The following is a 23,533-nucleotide window of genomic DNA, read 5'->3' as shown; positions in this document are numbered from 1 at the left end:
CCCAGGAGCCACAACTACTGAGCTCGCAAGCCACAACTACTGAGCCCGTGTGCCACAACCACTGAGCCCGTGAGCCACAACTACTGAGCTCGCGAGCCACAACTACTGAGCCCGCGTGCCACAACCAATGAGCCCGTGAGCCACAACTACTGAGTCCACATGCCATAACTACTGAGCCCATGTGCCACAACTACTTAGCCCACAAGCCGCAACTACTGAGCCCGCATGCCACAACTACTGAGCCTGCACTCTAGAGACTGCGAGCCACAACCACTGAGCCCACATGCCACAATCACTGAGCCCGCGAGCCACAACTACTGAGTCCGCATACCATAACTACTGAGCCCGTATGCTGCAACTACTTAGCCCATGAGCTGCAACTACTAAGCCCACGTGCTGCAACTACTGAGCCCACCAGCTGCAACTACTGAAGCCCGCGAGCCTAGAACCCGCACTCTGCAACAAGAGAAGGCATTGCAATGAGAAGCCTGTGCACTGCAACGAAGAGCAGCCCCTGCTTGCCACAACTAGAGAAAGCCCATGCACAGCAACAAGGACCCAACACAGCCAAAAAGAAATAAAATTAAATATTGAAAAAAAAAAAAAAGACCAACAGGGAAGTTGATGGGACTTTCCACAGCTGCAGGAGCACCTAGGAACCAAACTTCTAGCAGGAGTTGAGCTTGTTGAGTCAGAAATACAGTAAAAAAAAATGCATTTGAGGATGTTTTTATTTTAATTTTTATTTTGGGATAAAGAAGAAAATGTTGACACTTGAGGAAGAAGAGAACCACTGACGTGAAGAGAGATTTTGAAACAAAAGGATCAAATGCACTGGGTGTCTATCTGAAAGGTTTAGTTCAGTGGTGAGTCTCATTTCTGCAGAGAGAAGCAGAAAGGAAGAGAGGAAGTACTGACTGACATTTCTAGTGGATTTTTTTAAAGAACTTTCATATTTTAAACATCCATGTATTGACATTAGTCTTGAATTTTATTATATACATATAATTTATTTACTCAGACACATATGCACACAAATACATATTTTATTTTTGGAGAGAGATAAGGTTTTAAACAATCTATCACCCACTGATAATGAAGTGTAGACCATGTGACAGTTTGCTTAAAATTAACATCCCTAATTGCTCTGAGAGGTGTCTCATGGGTCCCTGAGTTGGGAATGATATGGATAGATGAGTGCTGGCCTCATAAAACTCCCCCAGGTTTTGAAATATTTTTATGAGGTAGAAATAAAACTGTCTAATAGTCCTACAATTCTGTGGTAGATTTCATATGCATTTGGGAATTCTTTTGATGGAAATACACAGGGAAGTTCAGCTTTGTATAAAAGTACTTTCTGAAGAGAATCCTAGTTTCAGCATTTTTTTCCTTCGAAAGTTTAGACATCTCTATGATGGAATTTACAGGGCAAACTAATTGAGGGTTTGGTTATAAAGGGAACGCCAATGGACCAAGTTCTCGCTTTGCTATGCCCTTCATATCAGATTCACACACTTTCTTTTAAGGGAAGAGCCATGGATTTTTCTGAGCCCATTGAATATCCAGGCATTTCTGAACCCAGGTTTCCACACATCCTAGAATAAGCTCTAGATCATATCACTTTCTCTCTGATGTAAGTCCTACTTCTAGGACTATTTGGACAGGAATCTTAGACTTAAGTGAAAGGAGATCTGTGCCCTTGAAGCTCCAGAACTCAGCAAGATCAGATGTGTCTCCCAGTCCTGTACTCTGCACTCTGTTCATAGTTCACGGCCACGGGTCACCATGCGGCCGGCCGGCACTTGCAAACATGCACTGGGCACCCTCCCCGGCGTCCAGTGCTCAGCCCGTAGCAGCCCCAGTTGACATTCCTGGTAGACCCTAGACACCCAGAGGGGCAGCCCCATGGCCTATCACGGAGCCTGATTCACAGCAGTCAGTCAACATGTGTTCAGTAAATAAACGAATGATCAGGGTAACAGATACGATGAATAAGACTTCACTGTCTACTAAAAGTAGGTTTTCCTCACCTCATACTCTTCTTTCATTTTGGTGCAAAAGCAGCATATGCTTATGATTCAAGACTATTTTACTAGGCATTCCCTGGTGGTCCAGTGGTTAGGACGCCACGCTTCCACTACAGGGGGCACGGGTTCGATTCCTGGTCGGGGAACTAAGACCCCTCGTGCCGTAGGGTGCGGCCAGTGAAATAAAATAAAATAAAATAACTAAAATGCTAGATTAAAAAAAGACTGTTTTACTTTTTGGAATAGGTATCAGGGGAAAATCAGCTCATTCACTAGCAAGAAAGACTGACAGGTACCGTCCAAACCTACGTGACAGACACCATCCAACATAGCTAAATATCGATAAATAAGCGTGCACACACACACACACACACACACACACACACACGAACTTTTTGGAAAATACTGACATTTACTTTCCTCCTCATAGCCTTCTTCTCAGTTATCTGCATTTACTCAATCCAAAGTATATAGAGCATCTATTATGTAACACCAGACTTTTAGCAGAATATGAAAAGAAGCATATATAAACCGCAGTCATGACCTTCACGAGTTCACGATGAAACTGGGGGTGAAGAAAAGTACACACAAAGAGCAACAACAGTAATAGCACCGACGTATCGAGCAACAGCTTCACTGGCCACTTTACATGCACTGTCACATTCAGATTATAGCAAACCTTAAAGGCAGGGATCGCTCATTTTAAACATGAGGAAACAGAGGCCTTTTCTGTACTAGTTATCGTGGGAGTATCTATTTCCCACAGAACAGATTATATTCAGGATAAACAAGTGTTGGCATGAACACCAAAAGGACAATATTGCCCACGGACTTTGGAAGGAAGGTAGACTTCTGCTGGCATGGCTACAGCACAAGCATATTCCTCCATCTGTACTGGGGCCACCGCTGCTCGTACTGAATTCTCTTGTCCACCCAACTTCCCCGCTCCAAACTGGACAGCCACTGAATCCTACCAATACTGATTTCACTACATTTCTTGGATTGGACCCTTTCAAACTCTCTGCTTCCTACCCAAACCTGACTCCAGATCTTACTTTACTCAGCAATTGCAAGTCCATTTTGAACAACTGAGGTCTCATTCTTCTTCCTGTTTTTCCCCCAAATCAGTGTCCAGTGCCACTGTCAGAGGCATCCAACTCCAGCTTGAGGATCCCGACAATCCGGTGTTAACTGGGCTTGGAGATCAATGACACGCGTTTAACTTTCTAGGAAGGGAATGTGACAGAAAGTACTCACCGCCCATCTAGCGTCCATCTGCCCTTCCTCCCCACCAGTCATCGCTTCCTTACTAGCTGTTCAGGCAGCTGAAAGACTTGTAATTCCCATCCCCTTGCAGCTAGAAGTGACACGGTTCTAGCCATAAAATACAATCTGGAGTCTAGTGTAATAAAAGTGAATTAAAACTTGGATTTCGTTTGCAGGCGTATTACTATTAGCATCACCACCATTATGTTCATCAACATCATCACCATCAACTAAGAATGCTAATAATAATTTCCACTTGTATTTGTTTTCTACTGCAGTGTAACAAATCCCCACAAACACTGGCTTAAACAACACAAAGTATGATCTCACGGTGTCCTGCCTCAGCCACCTGGGCGTGACCGCCTCCTCTGCTCGGGGTCGCAGCAGGCTGAATTCACAGTGTTGCCCAGGGCTGCAGTCTTACCTGAGCCTTGAGTCCTCTTCCAACCTCACTTCTGGCTGGCGGAATTCAGTTTCTTGCAGCTATAGGACTGAACTTTCTTGCTGGCTTTGCTGGGATCTGCTCCAGCTCTGAGAGGCCATCCTTATGACGTGGGGTCCTCTGCACAGGCTATTTGCAGCACAGCTGTTTACTTCTTCGAGGCCACGGGGACGGTGTCTGCTGTTTCTTCTGTCTCTGACCTCTAGTCCTTCTTTTAAAGGGCTTGTCTGATTCGGTCAGACCCATCCAGATCATCTCCCTTTTGACTGACTTAAAGCTAACTGACTAGGTACCTTAATTACACATCAAAATCCTTCCACCTTTGCCAGATGATGTAACCTAATTACAAGAGGGACACCCTATCATACTCAACGGGTCCTGCCCACGCTCAAGGGGCAGAAATTACACAGGGCGCTGGAGTCTTGGGGCAATCTCAGAACCTTGCGCACCACACCATTTAATGAAAACCCCTGAGCTACAGACACTTGATATATATTATCAATTTAATTTCATTCACCTCTGACAACATTCATATGAAGTAGGTATCACTAATCCATTTTACAATTGAAAAAATAAAACAGCGTGAATTAGCCACGTGCCCTTAGGCAGATAACGTCAGCACTCTGTGCTCCCATTCACCACTGGATTGAGAAAAGCTATGATCTTCCTTATGTAGGACATGGAGCCATAATAAAGGGCAAATGAGAAAACACTTGGGAAATTATTCCGAAAATTAAAGTACCATCGATCTGCAAGGTATCCTATATGCCTGCGGACGGTTCTTTTGCCTAGAAAAATACATTTAGACTTCGAATGTGCTAGGGAGGATGGCACAGAAGTCAGATTTTTGAAAAGATACAAGATCTGGGATCCGCGATGTGTGATGTTAAGTCACTTAATCGCTCTCTGGACCTCCATTTCCTCATTTTAACTAATAAAATGAAGGGTTTGGGACAGGGGATATGTAAGGTCTATTTCAGAACTAAAACTATTCTAGAACTATGAGTTTGTTTTATATTTATGTTAGATTTTAAGACCTGAATCCATGGGAAATGCCATTGTTTTAGCTGCAACCCTGTAGTACCTGAAAGGATATGGGGAAAACTCTCCCACAGCAGTTGTTAACGATGCTTGGGAAACATTAAATTATAATAATTTACCTCAACCCCTGGACGCCCTTGCCATCAATAAAATAGAATCTCTTTATAAGGGATAATAAGCAATAGAAATCATGGTTTATCCAGACATACAGAAAGCCCAGCTAATGAACTACTGAGCCATCTCTCTAGGGAGCAAATATTCCGGTTGTTTCTGTACGTCACTTGACAGTGATGTAGTAGTTAAGTAGTTAAGTCAATGAGGGAGTCCGTTTACATGTTACTTGCTACCATCTTGGATGAGTCAAAAAGAATATGAAATTAAAAGAGGAATAAAATGTCTTCCCCTAATTAATATTCCAGAGAGCAGAATTAAGTGCCATTCCCTCAATCTGCTTCTATCAAGTGAGAATAGTAAAAATCAAGGCTGTAAATACATATCAAGACCCAGATAGAGGAACGCATCTCCGGGAAGGCAGCTGACACGCTGAAATGGTTCACAAGGGCCCATCAATCCATCCCGGCACAGCAGAGATAAAAGGGGAAAAAAAGTCAATTCTAGGAGCGAAAAGTGTAAGCATAAAAGTCGTAAACAAAAGCGTCGTTAAACAGGAAGTGGAATCACAGCTCTGGATAAGTATGTTGAGTTGAAGGTGCGTGAGCTGCTTTTTTTTCCTAAGGATGCCCTTGCCAATTTGTTAAACACATTCGTGCAATGCACAGCATTTAATAGGCGCTGTTTTTCAAAGGGGAGAGTCTATCTGAGACCTTTAGAAAACTCAGGACTTACAAATGAGAAGGGAGAAATGCACACTGCTCTATTTTTAACTAAAAGGTGTTTCAAAATATAGATAGAACATTAAGATTCTCTAACAACAGATCCAACTATTTACCACAAGTGATGCTTGTTCTGTGCTGAGCAAGGAAGTCAGTACCTCTTTGAGATTAAATAAATCTTTCAAAGTACCCCCGTTTCACCTGGTAAAAAGCCTGTTTCAACACATAAGTAAACCCCAGAGCCTCTGAAGTGTTCAGTCCCATCACAGAGTTGGCAGCGTGCTTTCAAAGTGGAATCTATTAACTTTGATCCAACAGTGACTTACGCCGGTGGCAGGCCATAAACAGAAAGAAAAACAGAAACAGAAGTCTCAGCCCAGGAGAGTAAATAGATCTTATCTCTTGGACCAGCTCTGATCAGTTCGTACTGGCTGCCTGTACTACTGTCTGGGCACCGCGGAGCCCTGCTGACCTCAGTGAGAAGAAATGCTGTGATCAATTAGCAACGTCTGCTATGAGGAGGGAGTCGGACTTGGGGAGGTGAGGGAATGACAGCATCTGTCCCACAGCTAGGTAAAAACCCAAAAAACTTCTTGAGTACCAGATTCTTCAACAGCTTCCAAAACCCTCTAAGAATTTTGCAAGAAAAAGTCATTTAACAATCCCAGAAGCGTACATTACTTTTGATAATGAGCCTTCAACACTTGTCAACGGAACTCCCTGGTGGTCCAGTGGTTAGGACTTGGTGCTTTCACTGAGGGGGGTGCCCCGGGTTCGATCCCTGGTGGGGGAACTAAGATCCTGCAAGCCGCGCAGCGTGGCAAAACAAACAAACAAACAAACAAAAAAACACTTGCTATAAGAAATGGGTTTTTCAGAGCATACACCTTCTCCTTTAGGAATTAATCTAAGAAGTCCCATGAGTTGTTCTTTTGTGGAAAGCATCTGAGCATGGAAGAATATTCTGTCTTCTATAGATTCAACCATGATTCTATTACCAATGAATTATTTTTTACTATCAAATGAGGCTTACCTGCTCAAAAGCATGAAGCATGACACAAAGGTTCATCATAAATCAAAGATTTATTGTAAACAGTTATGATTTAGCGGTGAGACAGCTGACGGAGAATCCGGAAGCAACGTTTTTGGTCTGACCACTCATGGAGTGACTTGGGACGTCAACTGGGAACTTTTTAACACCTTGTTTCCATCACAGCGGAGGCCATCAGCTCGTCTACGGCATTCAACAACCTTAGAGCTGATGACCTCTTTTTGCTATAGTTCCTTTCAGGCAACCAGTATTCTTGTGATGCACATCATACCCAATGGACCAAAAACAGACACTTTTAGCCTCGCATGAAAGATTGTCCGTAACTTTGATATATCCTGCTGATACATCCAGTCATCCCTATCCTTCACCATCAGTAGGTTAATATCCTTACCATCTCCTCCATCTGCCATGATCATTCATTCCTAACTCTGACGAAACTGTTTCACATGCCTGACTGCATAGTCTATGGCAAAGTTCTCAGCCCAACTGCAAAACGTTTGAAGGCTGCACGAAACAACCACCTCCTCTGATGGGTTTTCTCTTTTCTGATCATCCACAGTATGTCATCAGCTTTGATGAATGTTAAACTCCTGAGAAAGAACTGACTGTTTCTACTCTCATATCACTGTAGTACCTGGCAAAGTCATTTCTTTTTTAATTTATTCATTTATTTTTGGCTGCGTTGGGTCTTCATTGCTGTGCACGGGCTTTCTCTAGTTGCGGCGAGCAGGGGCTACTCTTCATTGCGGTGCGCGGGCTTCTCATTGCGGTGGCTTCTCTTGTTGTGGAACACGGGCTCTAGGTGCGCAGGCTTCAGCAGTTGCGGCACGCGGGCTCAGTAGTTGTGGCGCACGGGCTTAGTTGCTCCGCGGCATGTGGGATCTTCCCGGAGCAGGGCTCGAACCTATGTCCCCTGCATTGGCAGGCGGATTCTTAACCACTGTGCCACCAGGGAAGTCCCTGGAAAAGTCCTTTCTAAACAAAGAAATATATGTTGCGGTGAATATGAACTGTTCAGCTCCTGCTTCAGTTACAGAGAGCTTGCATGTTCCCATTTCCATTCACCAAAGAAAAGAATATTTCCATCAGATACCATTTGCTGCTCAAGGTTGCAAAGAAGGATGAAGTATTGGGTCCTGGTCAAAATGGCATGAAGAATACAGGGAACACTTACTATATATATAACAGATAATGAATAAGGACTTACTATATAGCACAGGGAATTCTTCTAAGTACTCTGTAATGACCTATATGGGAAAAGCATCTTAAAAAGAGTGGATATATGTATATGTATAACTGATTCACTGCTGTACAGCAGAAACTAACACAACATTGTAAATCAACTATACTCCAATAAAATTTTTTTTAAAAAAAAAGAACACAGGGAACTAGCTTTCCTCCTCCCATTAAATGTCCAATAAATATTCAAAAAGAAAAAAGCATCAATCTATACTGGGAACTAGAGAAAGTACTTGTGCGTAGGCCATAGGCTTTGAGGAATTTATGCTGGATCTTATCTTACAGATGAGACTAGTCTGAAAGAAGATGTTGACATCTGATACATGACTGAAATTCCCACTCTCTATTTCAGAGAGAGAGAGAAGTGCATTGAGGAAGTAAGCAGGACAGGATCTCACTAAATCCCTGCTGACATCAACTAAATCAGAGGTGGAAGGGCTGGAGTTAAGGCAGGCCAGGGGGTTGGCAGACAACATCATGCCTGGACTCAGACATCTGTGGATGGCAGCGTTTGGACCCCTCGGCCGTATTGGAGGCAACAGGTTTTATCTGGTCAGTTCAAGGGTCGGGATGTTGGAGCAAAGAGGACGAAGTAAAGACAAGCACTGTCCCAGGTATCTCATTCGTATCCCTGGGATGAAGATTCCTGACAGAACCACCTAAAAGCCCATGAGTAACATATTTTTCCAGGGGAAAGATATATCTGAACTGATGGTATGTTACTGAAACACTCTTTGTTTCACTTTCTTCTCTTTCTGTATTTTAAACCTGAGGTACCTCTAGAAAGATTTGGTCAGGGAGCCTTAAATTTTTCTGACAGAAGTCAGCTCAGTTTCTGCTTGACTCCCAGACAGGGGTCACAATTCAAATGTCTACCTGCACAGACAGCTGATATAAACACATGTAATCATGGGTCAGGTAGAAGAGATGATAGGGTATGATGAGACCTGTGTGTTTGGGGCAGCTGTGACTCAATATTCAGTTTCAGTAGGTTGTTATGAAATGGAAGGTTCCTGGTACATCATAATTTCCCAACAAATATTTGTTGTTGTTTTTCTTCTTGTTCTTGTTGAAATAAGAAACTCTAGATACCATACGAGAACACGAAGGAACAATATAAAGAGAAGTAGACCATGAAAACAGGAATGAGAGATGTGAACGGCAAACATACACAACAAAAAAAGATTATAAAAAAATTTAAAACAGACCATGTAAACAAAATCAATAATATCATTAATCAAAAAATAAGAGGGAGAGGGCTTCCCTGGTGGCGCAGTGGTTGAGAGTCCGCCTGCCGATGCAGGGGACACGGGTTCGTGCCCCGGTCCGGGAAGATCCCACATGCCGCGGAGCGGCTGGGCCCATGAGCCATGGCCACTGAGCCCGTGTGTCCGGAGCCTGTGCTCCACAACGGGAGAGGCCACAGCAGTGAGAGGCCCGCGTACTGCAAAAAAAAAAAAGAACATAGTATCCGAAAGACATGGAACACTATTAAAACAGTCTAACATATGCATATAATTGAACGCCCAAGTAGAAAAGAAAAACAGGACAAGGCAGAACACATATTTGAAGAGATAATGGCTGAGGATTTGGAAATATCAATTGAAAAAAGTTCACAGACAGCTCAGAGAACCTTAAGTAAAACAAAAATAAACACCATACACATCACTTTCAGATTGCTGAAAACAAAAGATGAAGAGAAAATCTGGAAGGTAGCCAAAGAAAAAAGTACATTACTGACAGAGGAACAAATATTAGAATAACAGCAGATCTTGATCAGAAATTATACAATCCAGGAAAACGTGCCAACATATCTACAGTATTGAAAGGGAAAAAACAAAGCTGTCAACCCAGAGTTCTACACCAGTGAACATACCTTCAAAACTGAAGGCAACAATGAGGAATTTTTCAGGCAAAAGCTGCAAGAATTCACTACCAGTAGACCTGCACAACAAGTTTTGTTAAAGAAAGTTCTTCAGACAGGAGTATGATACCAAATGGAAAGATGGGTCTACACAAAGCAATGTACATTAATGGTGACGTAAATAAAACAGATACTTTTCTCCTTATATTTTTAATGCCTTTATAAGATAATTGATTGTTTAATGGGAGTGTAAAATAATGTATGTTCCTTCTTAAAAAAATCAGGACAAAAAGAACTAATTATAACGAAAGTGAGCAAGAAGAAGGAAATAAGAAAGAGCAGAAATCAATGGAAATAAAAAATAAAAACAATAAACTCAAATCTTATTATATAAAAAGTTCAAAAAGATTAATAAGCCCCTAGCCAAACTGATCACGAAAAAAAAGAGAGGGTACAAATTACCAATGTTGGCAATAAAAGAGGAGACATCACTACAAACACTATGGACCTTGAAAGTATAATATATATGCCAATAATTAGAAAATGTAGAGAAAATAGACAAATTCCATGAAGGAAATAACTATTTCAATATTAGATAATCTGAATAACTTGATATTTATTGAATTCATAGTTTAAAACCTTCCCCTGAAGAAAATTCCAGGCCCAGATGGCTTCACTTATGAATTCTATCGAACACTTATAAAATATATAATACCGATTCTATACAAACTCTTTTAGAATTTAGAAGGAAATGCCTCCCAACACATTTTATGAGCCCATTACCTTATAACAAAATAAGACAAAGCATTACTAGAAAAGGAAACCAGAGAACTAGAAACCTCATGATCATAGACACAGTATTCCTCAACAAAATATTAGTAAACAAAATTGAGCAATCTATAAAAAAGATAATACATCATGACCAACTGGGGTTCATCTTTCAAATGCAACATTGATTCAACACTTAAAAGTAAACCAATGTAATTCACCCTGTCAACAGACTAAAAAAAGATCGGTATGATCTTCTCAGTAGATGCAGAAAAGTTTTGTCTTTTCTAGAATGTCATATAGCTGGAATCTTACAATATGTAGCCTTTTTATATTAGCTTCTTTAACTTAGAAATATGCATTTGAGACTCCTCCAAGTCTTTTCATGGCATGATACCTTATTTGGGGATGTGTGTCTGAGGGGGGCATGTTGAATAGTATTCCATTGTCTGAATGCCCCACAGTTTATTTATCTGTTCACCTGCTACAGGACATCTTGATTGTTCTCAAGTTTTTGGCAATTATTAAATAAAGCCGCTATAAACATTTGTGTGCAGGTTTTTGTGTGAACCTAAGTTTTCAAAGAGGGTCAAGGAGCACAACTGCTGGATTGTATGGTAAGAGTATGTTTACTTTGTAAGAAATTGTCAAACTGTTTTCCAAAATGGCTGTATCATTTTGCATCCCCACCAGCAATGTGAGAGTTCCTGTTGCTCCACATGCCTGTCAGCATTTGTTGTTGTCAGGGTTCTGAACTTTGGCCATTCTAATAGGTGTGCATTAGTATCTTATTGTCATTTTAATTTGCAGTTCCCTAATGGCATATGATGTTGAGCATATTTTCATATGCCTATTTGCCATCTGCACATCTTCATTGGTGAGGTGCCTATTCAGGTTTTTGTCCACTTTTAATTAAGTTCTTCTTATTGTTGAGTTTTTAAAGTTTTTTGTATATTTTTTGGATAACAGTACTTTATCAGATATGTCTTTTGCAAATATTTTCTCCCCAGGCAGGTCTAGTCACAAGAAAATTCCTCAATTTTTATTTGTCCAAGAAAGTCTACATTTATCTTTCACTTTTGAAAGATAATTTTGCAAGGTACAGAATTCTAGATGTGTGTGTGTATGTGTGTGTGTGTGTGTGTGTGTGTGTGTTACTTTCAACAACTTATTTTATTCCACTCTTGTCTTGCTTGCATTGTTTCTGTCTTACTCAGTTCAGGTTACCATAAAAAAGTACAATAAATAGACCGGGCGGCTTAAACAACATTTATTTTGCACAGTTCTGAAGGCTGCAAGTCAGAGATTATGTTGCCAGCATGGCCAGGTGCTAGTGAAGGTTCCCTGGCTTGCAGACGGCTGCATTTCCTCTCTCTTCACATGGCAGAGAGACTTCTGGTGTCTCTTCTCTTCTTATAAGGGCACTAATCCCATCATGAGGACCCCACCCTCATGACCTCATCTAAACCTATTTCCCAAAGGCCCCATCTTCAAATATCATCATATTGGAGGTTAGGGTTTTCAACAGGAATTTTGGGGAGACACAGTTCAGTCTATAGCAGCTCCTGAGGAGAAGTCAGATGCAATTCTTACCTTCCTCCTCTGTAGGCAAGGTGTTCTTATCCTCTGGTATCTTTCAAGATTTTTTTCTTTATCTTTGATTTTTAGCAACAGGAATATAATATGCATGGGTGTAGTTTTTTGGCATTTATCATGCTTGGTGTTCTCTGAGATTCCTGGATATGTGATTTGGTGTCTGATATTAATTTGGGGAAATTCTCAGTCATATTCTGTACCATTCTTTCTTCTCCTCTGGTATTCCCACTACACATGTTATACATTTTATAGTTGTCCCACAGTTCTTGGATATTCTGGGGGTTTTTTCAGTCGTTTTTCTCTCTGATTTTCCATTTTGGAAGTTTCTATCGACCTATCCTTAAGCTCAGAAATTCTTTTCTCAGCCATGTACAGCCTACTTATAAGCCCTTCGAGGGCACTCTTCATTTCTGTTAGAGTGTTTTTGATTGCCAGCATTTCTTCTCGATTCTTTCTTGGAATTTCGACCTCTCTACTTGCATTGAACATCTGCTCTTGCCTGCTGAACACTTTATCCATTAGAGCCCTTAGCATGCTAATCATAGCTGTTTTGAATTCCCAGTCTGATAATTCCAACATCCTGCCATATCTAGGTCTGGTTCTGATGCTTGTTATTTCTCTTCAAACTGTGTTTTTTGCTTTTTAGTATGCCTTGTAATTTTTTCCTTGGTAGCCAGACATGACGTAACAGGTAAAAGGAACTATGGTAAACAGACCTTTAGTCATGCGGTATTAACGTGTGAGGGGAGAGGTATTCTACAGTCCTGGGATTAGTTCTCTGTCTTTTGGTGACCCTGTGTCTCTGGACTGTGAACTTCACAAGTGTTCTGAGTCCCACCCTCACCTTAGGTGGAACAGAATGGCTTGAAAGGACTAGGCTGGAGTTGGGTATTTCCCTTCCCTCACATGGAAGGCTGTAGCCAAACTGGACTTTGGCATTTCCCCTCCTCCAGGTAAGTTAGGCTCCGAAAAAAATCCCAATAGTTTAGGCTCCAGTAAAATCTTGAGGCAGGCTTAGTTAAGAACAGAATGCTCTGGTATATTTCAAAATGGTTACTCTCCCCTCTACCTGCGGAAGTCAGGAAGGGGTTTTCCTCCAATATTCACTGGTTGAGCTAGTGGGGGTGAAACTCACAAAAGTGTGGGGCTCCCTGATGACTGGATTCACCTGGAGTTATTAACCCTCAGACTTGTCTACACTGAGCCTCCAGCGATTTGTCAATCGCTGTTCAGGTTTTCCTACCCCTGGTACTGGTTCCCATAGAGGTTTCTGCTCCTGGGTTCCTGTCCCTCTGTATTCACCTGTCTGTCTCTCCAGTTTTGGAAGCAGGAATTTGCCCTGCTGCCTCTCTTCTCTGATGGATCTAAGACGAGCTTTCTGTTTTTTTCAGTTTGTTCAGCTTTTCACTTATTCTTAGGATGGTGTAATAACTCCCCAACTCCTTACCTGCTGGACCATAAACCAGTAGCCAGTAACCGATCTTTTACAGTGTTTCCAAGGTCATTCAATGGGGAAAGGTTAGACTTTTCAACAGCTGTGCTAGTGAATCTCAATCTTTACCTCAGCTCATACACACGAGTCAACTCAAAACGGACCACAGATCTAAATGTAAGAGCTACGGCTACAAAACTTTTAGGAAAAAATATTTGTAACCTTGCGTTAGGTAAATATTTTTAGATAGAACATAAAAAGTACAAACCATAAAATAAATAACTTATAAATTTAACTTCACTATAATTTAAAACTTCTGTTCTTTGAAAAATAATGTTAATGAAATGGAAATACAAGCCACGAACTGGAAAAAAATATATGAGCAATATATATTTGATCGAGAACTTATATCCAGAATATGTAAAAAACTCCTATCTTAATAATAAGAGCATACGATGCAATTTTAAAATGAGTAAAAGCTTTTAACAGATTTTTCACCAATGATCTTTCACAAATGGCAAGCAAGCACATGAAAACAGACTCGACAATAATCGTTATTAGAGAAACACGAATTAAAACCACAGCTAGGTACTAGCGCACGCTGGAATGGTTACTACTTTTAAAAACTGACAACATTAAGTGCTAGAAAGAATTTGGAAATCTCAAAGATTATAAGGGGAATGGAAACCAGTACTGACACTTTGGACAACAGTTTGGCAGTTATTATAAAGTTATATGCATATATATAATTCATAATTTTCAGTAACTGGAAATAAGCACAGAAATGCTACTCAGCAATAAAAAAAAAAAAAAAACTACTGACACATTGTTGGATCTCAGAAGCATTGCACTAATTGAAAGAAGTACTTCAAAAGCTACATATTGCATAATTCCATTTATGTGAAGTTCTAGAAAAAACGAACTACAATGACAGAGAGCAGATCAGTGGCTGCAGGAACCTGCGCCTGGGGAGGGGAATGAAGAAAAATTTGGTGGTGGTAGAATTGTTCTACATCATGACTGTGATGGTGACACATTCATCAAAACTCATCTAATTGTACATTTAAAACTAGTGCCTTTTATTGTATAAAGTTGATTTTTTAAAGTTATAAGCATAAAAATCATATAAGTGGTGGTCAAAGGTTGACATAGGGAGAAGAGACAGACCACAAAGGGATACAATAGGACCTTTGAGTTGGTAATATTCTATAACTTGATGGTGGCATTGGTTCCATGACTCTATACATGTATCAAAACTTACCAAATTATATACATTAAAAACTTGAATTTTGCAGCATACAAATTATATCTCAATGAACCAGACTTTCAAACAATTAATAAAAAATAAATATATAAACAAAAAGAGACTGGAACACAACAGAGCAAATTATAAAGGGTCCTGTAAGGGAAAAGTTTGTGCCCCCGAATTTCAGAGGCAGTCATGTGTCCTTGAACAAAGGGCAGTGGAAAGAGGTTTTCAGAAAACACCTAAGGAGTTTCCTGAATGAAATCCCTGGGGTCTTGTGACAGAATAAAGGAATGTAGTTCAAAAGAAAGAACCCAGAAACACTGCTTAATTATATAATTGTTGTTCTACATGACAGTATAAATGTGGTAACAAACAGAGCCACAAGCATGTACATTACCATTGTGTACTAGAAAAAAGATCCTTCCCCTCTCTCTTTTTTTAATGTAAGAAAAGAACAGCCACATGAAAAGGATGGAAGGAGTGAGGGAGGGAATTATGCCATTGATTACCCCAGAGAAATTCAAATGTGATACATCAGAAGATAATGTTATGGAATTCCTCTCTTCCACAAAGGGGAATAAACAATGATCTTTCTGCCACTGACACTGATGAGTTTAATATGATTTTAAGCTAATCTTTTAAAAAGTTAATCAATAAATGTCATATAATATATATTTAAAACCCTTTGGAACATATATTATTTACTATTTTACATTTAATTTTTATTCTATCAAAGAGGTACTTGTGGTGTAACACATTCAAGGCAGGGTGTCCATAAAGTCAAGAAATATGTATACTATAAATTAATTACCTTTTTACTGATTGAAGATGCCCCTTAACACGTTATATGTGCTATTGATTTCAGACTTCATAGCCCTTCTGCAGTTCTACATGCCTAGATGAACAGCAGTGGTCCCTTGCCCACACCATCCATCTCCTTGCTCCAACTCCTGCTTCCCAAAGGCAGGGACTTTCACATGTTTCATCGTCTATTTACTTCCATATTTCCAGATAACATGCTTGTTTTGTTATTTCTTGATTTTTTTTCAACTTCAGATATTATTTGCTGACTTTCTAATGTGGAAGACAAGATTAAGACCTCCCCAAGACTTCTGATGATGGATGACTTTGTTTTTTGCTTCTTGTGTTCTTTGTTTTCCTATTATGCACATGTTAACTTTTAAGAAATAAATGGTAATTTAAAAACCTTAAAAAAAGAAATAAAAGACCTCCCCAAGAGGAAGGACAGGAATAAAGACACAGATGTAGAGAATGGACTTGAGGACATGGGGAGGGGGAAGGGTAAGCTGGGACGAAGTGAGAGAGAGGCATGGACATATATACACTACCAAATGTAAAACAGATAGCTAGTGGGAAGCAGCCGCATAGCACAGGGAGATCAGCTGGTGCTTTGTGACCACGTAGAGGGGTGGGATAGGGAGGGTGGGAGGGAGACGCAAGAGGGAAGGGATATGGGGATATACGTATACATATGGCTGATTCACTTTGTTATACAGCAAAAACTAACAGAACATTGTAAAGCAATTATACTCCTATAAAGATGTTAAAAAAAAAAAAAGACCTCCCCAAGAGGGGCACATGCGCGCGCGCACACACACACACACACACACACACACACACACACTCATCTCCCCCATTCTGCCATTACAGTTATAACTCTTATTCAGATCGCCATAGATACAAAATATTCACAGCTGAGCTACGCACGTACCATTTGCTTTTCTGATACCTCTTGCTGTTTTCCTAAAGTTAAAGTTTATCTTGTTTTTTCATCATCGTATGTTTCCCTTGCTGCCAGCCTGGGTTTTAACTTTCTCCATCTGGATAAATCTATGGTCCATCTGTTTCCTGGATTCTAAAATTTTTTTACTGTCATAGCCATTCCCGTTCTCTGTCCATAAAGCTTGATGCAACTGTATCCCTTTACCATGTTAAGCAGAAGCCCCGCCCAGTGTCAGTAACTGACCAAGCCAGGCAGACACCTGGAGGGGGCAGGGGGTCAGACCAGGTGGGCTTTGTGCTCCGTGGCAAATTGGGTATCTTAACGCATCTTCTAAACCACTGAGGCTTCATCCGCCAGGCCCTGTTATTGCTAATGTGCTCAGATCCCATTTCTCTTGAAATTGGAAGAGACATTTGTTTACTTAAAATACAGTTAATTCAGTGGATGTGAGAAGAAGGCCCTGGGCCTCACACCTACCTTCACGGCGCTGAAGCAGAACACGTGCAGCACAGCTGCAGCGGAAGCACTCCGGGCCACGCTGTAAACGGCCGACAGCATCCCCGAAACAGCTGGAACACAAACGTCAAGAGTTCCCTTCTAGACTGGCAAGTCTCACGGTCAGTAAATGTTGTAAGACATGAAGTTTGTACATAAATCAACTATACTCCAGTAAAAATTTTAAAAAAAGAAGAAGAAATGAAGTTTGTAGCTTTCAAATGCAAAATGCCTGTGAAAGGGGCAAAAAATCAATCTACGGGGCAGTCAAAAAGCCCTGAGTGACTCTTAGTACAAGAAAGACACTGACCGTTACCTAACAACTCAGGAGGACCACAGATAGAAAGAACTTTTGATAACATTCTTGGAAGGCTGTGTGAACCAGTCAGTGTGGAGGTGGGGAGACCTTGTTGCTTACAGTTGGAAGCTGCTGGCCCCGGAAAGCTCAGGGATGGCAATTTCAACAGAAGAAAGGAGAGAGATGGAGATGGGGATGGAGATGGGGATGGAGACAGAGATGGGGATGGAGACGGAGATGGGGATGGAGACGGAGATGGGGATGGAGATGGAGACAGAGATAAGGACAGAGGGAGATGGATGATAGATAGATAGATAAAAAGAACAAGAAAGCACTCCTGTGTGTGTGAGTGTGTATCTGTGTGTCTGTGTGGGTACAAGGAGGTGGCAGCAGTAATTAATTGGCCTCTACGGTCTTGCGCTCTATGTACAGGTTTCATGGAATCCTTACAGCAACACTATGAGATCAGCACGTTAGTCTCCATTTAGAGAAGAGTAACCTTTAAAGGTAAGCAATCTGATTGAAGTCTCCAAGTGAGCATTAGCTGAAGCTTTACCCACCTTGGTTGGAATCTAAAGCACACACCAAATGGAAGGACACAGGTCGCCTGTCTGTACAGGCCCGCACGCCACACACACTCACAATGTCACACGCACACGCTCCCAGACTAACTCAGACGTGTACATGCTCAAATACACACACGGCGCACACACTCACCTCCACTCACCCACATTCACACACAGTCACACATACGGCTTTTCCAAAGAACACTTAGAAGAGCCTTACACCTAGTGCAAAGCTCATGGAATTCTACGCTTCCCTGTTTTCCGCTTGTGTCAGGCTGGGTGGACCACTTTCAGTTTGGATGAAGGAATCTAGAAGGGCCCACCATCAACCTGACGGACCAGAGCTGAGGTCCTACAAAGGCTCAGAACAACCTAACTGTCCAGACCTCATTTCATGCCTGAGGCTACCTAGCCCTTATCTGAACTTCAGACTTTTTTACAGGACGAACAGAATGAACAAGACTTACCAGAACCTCCAAAAAACAGCATGTCAATTTGCTCCAAAAGATAGATGCAGAAAGTGTTGATCTGCGGGAAGAGCCCAAGGAGGGAGATTGCAGGGAAGCAATATAGAAATACTGGAAGTGAACAGACAAAATTGATGGTAAGCGTGCGGGGAAAGGTGGCCGAGGTTCCCGCTGCAGTCCCACCTCCCTCCCCCTTTCAGCCCAGCCCACCCCGCCCAGGTCCTGGAGGCGATACGGCCTCCTCTCCGCTACCCGCTGGAGGAGGCTGGAGGTTGAGCCGCACAGGCCCGTGGACATAATAAAGGCGCTGCTTTTGAGGAAGAGGCGGGCCTGGGACTGGGCAGACACATGGGGATGGTGGGCAGAGAGCAGATCCGCCTTCAGCTCGCAACGACAGACTTGGACTTAGGGGAAATGAGATGGGAAAAGAGGGCCAGGAAAATCACATGATCATGCGAGACCCAAGCACAGTTGTCAGAGGGGCTCTTCCTGCAAGGCTCCTTGCTTTGTGCTTCTGTCACCTCCAGGGCTTGAGTTGCTGTGTGTGTTCTGCTCTAAATACCCGGTGGAGACTCAGGTTTCAGTCAGAACCTCAGACCCACAGAGCAGCAAGGGAGAGTGGGGATGAACTAAGAAATCCCACAGCCATGACGGTGCGACACTGAAGGGCCTGCTTGTCAGGTGGCGCACGTCACCTGGGAGGTGAAAGGGACCCTGCCTGACGAGAGGAGAACTGGCAGCTTCCCAAACCGTAACAATGCAATTGGATGAAACATCCATACGTTATAATTCAGTGTTTCACAGAGATCATTTGTTCAGGGAAATAACGCATCGTTGAGCTGCATTTTACAGCAATTTCCCCATCCTTCTCTTTCCCGATCCTATTTGAGTTGGGTTTCAGAGAAACACAGAAACTCCCATTAGTGGTACCACGGTACATCTGTCTACCTTCCTGTCTCAGTTTATTGGGTGGAAAGTCAATGAAGTTTGATACTGGTAAACCCTAATAAAACTAAGGAAATTTGATTTGAAATCTAAGACGCCTAAACATGGAACTATGTCCAAACCCCATGTATAAACTGCAGTGAAAAGGGCAGGTAGGGAGGATGGGGACCGCGTTTCAGCTATTTCTGAAAAACTGGAAACGCAAACTTTCCACAGTGAAATTGCAGGGATGAGAGTATTTACGTGTCCCATTCTCTGGCTAATCGTGGGTTAACCCCACTACAGTAAAATGGGGCAAACCCAACTACAACAATACCAAGAAACTGTTCCAACAATGTGTGGAAATAAAATTTTATGTAATGAACATGGCTATGATAAACGGGCCTTTGTTTGGGATTGGAGCCATATTTTGACACACATGGTGATTTTGTTGTAATGTTGTCTGTGGCAAGATTTTAACTATATGGTGAAAACCCAAAGCATCTGTGAGTAATACGTTTCTCAATCGAAGCCGGCAATAACCAGGGGGGGTCGGGGGAAGGAATGGGAGTTTGGGATTAGCAGATGCAAACTATTACATATAGGACGGATAAACAACGAGGTCCTACTGTAGAGCACAGGGAACTGTACTCAGTATCCTGTGATAAACCATCATGGAAAAGAATAGAAAAAGAATATACTGATATATATATGTTTAACTGAGTCACTTTGCTGTACAGAAGAAATTAACGTTGTAAATCAACTGTACTTCACTAAAGTTTAAAAAAAAACAAAGTCAGCAATAAGACACAAATACGGATCTGCTAGTCATAACTATATGACAATTTCTTTTTTCAGTTTTTATATGAAAGGAAAGATATAAGAAATAAACAGACACTTAATAGCAGGACATACAGTTTTGAGCATGAACATTTTAATTCATATGATTTTAAGCAAACTGACTAGTTCTCTTCTTAAGTTTGGGACTCAAAACCCAGCAATGAAGATTCGATGGTACGCTGCATTCGTCACGGGCATTAGTCCACATTCTCAAGTGTTGTGTGCAATGAAAACTACCAAAAACGAAGAACTACAGAGAAAAGTATGAGTGTGAAATAATGTAATAATGGTAGACAAATCCTGGAAACTGCAGCAAAACGTGGGTAAAGAAGTATTCTCTATAAGAAATACATTAGGCAATAAAACCCAAACTAATAAAGTGCAAAGAACTGGAACACGATGAATGATGCTGGGGGGAAATAAAATGGTACGAGACATGAGGAAGTCCTAACTGAAGACTCTCTGGTTGTGCCTGCAGAGCAGGAGCTAGACGACACGGCACAGGACGGACAGCAGTTGACGGGGAGCCCAGGGTCTAGGTCTCCCCCAGGATGAAGTACAGAGGAAAGCTCTCGTCTTTAGAGTCAGAGCTGCGCAGGTGGAATCAGAAGAAGGTGGAGGCCGCGTGAATGGCAGGGTGCAGCGCACGTGAATGAAGAAGCATCGGGAGGACGGCTAGGAAATTCCGCTTCAAGTTGCCGAAATGATTTTGTCCTTTTTTCCATAAGTAAAAAATCAAAAAGTCCCCGTGGTTGTTGGCAACTTTCCCTGTGAACAAAGACTTTTTTTCTCAGTGTACTGCTGAGAGGGTCTGTAATTTTCTCTCACATCTTCCCTACTCTTCATGTTTCCTAATAATTACCATAAATGCAGAAACTTCTGGTACAGTTCCATTTCTTTCCAAGCACAATGCATAAATAAAAACATTGGAACTTGCTTCTTTCTTCCGTTATGTGAAGAGTAATATTCATTACTATATTTGCAGGTTGGGGCTTGGGGGAGGTAAGCAGAATTAAAATAACATGGAAGTAAAACCAAGACTATGAACTTGGTATGACTGTATACGTTGTGTGTCTCCTACATGCCACATCTGTGTATTAGCACACTGTGCTGACACGGATTCCTGGGGCCAAGAGACAAGTCTTTACACAAGACACGGAAATGTGAGTCTCGGAGTGCAGGTGAGGGTGGGTCCATCTCAGTCGCTGGTTACAAAACCTCCACCATCTCCAAGGGTTCCATCCTTGAAGCTGCATTAGCGTAGGTAAGGGATTATGGTCCTAAAGACTAAAATAAAACATCAAACTCTCACATCTGAAAAAGGACCCATCACATCTGATAAAGAACCCATACAGGGCATGGAACCCTTCTACAAGTGATGGTTGTCTCATCTTGCCCGAGTTCTTCCCACGTCAGGGAACTTCTCGCATCACTAGGCAACCCACGGCCCTATTGGACAGCTCTACACCAAACCACAACACCAGTCTTCCAGTGAGCCGAAATCCACCCACCAGCCACTGGGACTAGTTACTACAGCTACACCAACAGAGAGCAACAGAGAACAAAATCCCTCCCACTTTGGCCTGGCAGCCTTTCAACCACCTACAGCCATCACATGTGCCTCTAGGACTCAAGCATTTCTCCTCTAGGCTGGACGCCCCCATTCCCTCGCCCCATGCGCAGACCCAGTATAGCCCATGTGGCCACATTCCGCAGGGCACACTCTAGCTTTGCTACTGCTCCTCTTGAAATATGGTTCTAAGAACGGAAGACCTCTCGGCTTTCTCATCCAAAGGATGATTACAAAGCCAGTCTCGCTCATAGGCTTTTGCTGAAGTTACCCAAATGGAAAATAATAAAAAATTCAGCGCAGAGGTCAGCAAAGGAAATGAGCACTGACTAAGAAGGCCCTTCACTTCCTCCTGGAGGGAAAAAAAAATTTTTTTTCCTTATAATGAAAGAGAAGTGATATTCTGAACATATATGAAAGATCATAAAAGGAAAATAAATTATGTAAGACTATCACCCTGAGTGTTTCTATTTCCTTAATTCACCCCTCAGCCTACAAAAGCAACTAGTCCCACCACTGACTTTGTCTTTCTTCTTGTGCCAATTTTATCCCCCAGATTCCTTGTCTCTTGTCACTGTGCTTTCTCCTCCTTCTATTGTTCTGTTATCTGATGTTCTCTTCTTGGATTACATAGGACAAAGAGCTTCTCCATCCTTCCCACCTGCTCAATGGCCACTGGACTCCTCTCCTACCCTTGGTTCACATTCAACCCCTTCCTCCCTGGGAGGAGAATAAGGCAGCAGACACCAGATCTTCCTGTCTCCCTTGCCCCTCCTCTTCCTCTGGTGCCTCTCTCCACTGTGGTACGTTGGTGGTCTGAGCAGAAACCAAGAGTGGCGGTGGGGAACAGAGATTATCACCCATAAGGCACAACTCCAGCCACTATTCCACGTGCCCCAGCACCAGCCAGAGGAGAACCACTTCCTCCGCGAGACAGGCACAAGAGCGTCTTCAGACACATGATGGTAAACAACCTCACACGTACTCAGTTCCTGTTTCTCTCTGTGCTGGTCCTAATGATGGCTTTGACAATCTCCTCTTCAGTAAAATTTCTGGCTGGCAAGTAACAGATCTAGGGGGTGGTGTCTTTGGTAACTGTCCTTTATCAACTCATCTGGTCAATGGGATCAGATAATCACAAGTTAGCAGGTGTGGAAACCTCCGGATGTCATCACAAGAATTCTCAGAGCTTTGTCCGTCAAGTCTTCGGAGCTGCGGGCCCACAGTGGGGCAGCCTCTTCGCATAATAAAGATGATAATAGCTAATACCTGGTTAAAGGCACGTTTCTATGTGTTTAAATATACCAACTCATCTAAAATCTGCAACAATCTCCGTGGTGTGTACTATTTTTGTCCCCATATCACAGTTGAATTTTGCTCAAGGTCACACAACTAGTAAAGAAGCAGAGATGGAATTCAAACAGCCAGCCATCTGCCTCCGAAGCTGGGGCTCTACCCCATTATATTATGAAGGTCACTTGTGTACATGGAGCATTTTACATCAAACACTGCCTAGACCTTAAGGCAAGTAAAGTGCACCAATGGAAGGCTGGGTGACGGCACATCCAGGACTCCATCTGGACTGAGAACCATGTCCACTCACATGTCACCGGAGCATCTGTGCCGTGCAGATGGGGCTGTGGCTGCCACCCTAATGGCAAAATCGCCTCCACCCTGGGGAGCCCCACTGACGCCACACATCAGGCACCTCAGCCACCAGTCTTCAGATGTTATGGTGCTGCAGCTCCCTGCTCAGGGATATCAACATCCTTTAGAATAAGTCCCTCGTTGGATGCTTGGGGCTCTGCCTCCCAGGCCGTC

General features: G+C 42.2%; 1 protein-coding gene across 6 annotated transcripts in view; it reads right to left on the bottom strand.

The window, feature by feature from the left end:
* The window catches only part of PCNX2 (pecanex 2), a 281,732-nt gene that overhangs the window by 172,379 nt on the left and 85,820 nt on the right, over positions 1-23,533 (bottom strand). For all 6 annotated transcript variants that reach the window (XM_079900242.1, XM_079900240.1, XM_079900241.1 and 3 more), the window contains 2 exons: positions 18,379-18,489; positions 17,030-17,121 (listed from right to left, as the gene is read on the bottom strand). In XM_079900242.1, coding sequence (XP_079756368.1) covers positions 17,030-17,121; positions 18,379-18,489 — 203 coding nt within the window. The remainder of the gene's footprint in view (positions 1-17,029; positions 17,122-18,378; positions 18,490-23,533) is intronic.

The sequence above is a fragment of the Stenella coeruleoalba genome (assembly GCF_951394435.1).
Source record: "Stenella coeruleoalba genome assembly, chromosome: 16".
Classification (NCBI taxonomy): Eukaryota; Metazoa; Chordata; class Mammalia; order Artiodactyla; family Delphinidae; genus Stenella; species Stenella coeruleoalba.
The sequence above is the reverse complement of the archived record's forward strand: the minus strand, read 5'-3'. Positions and strand labels throughout refer to the sequence as shown.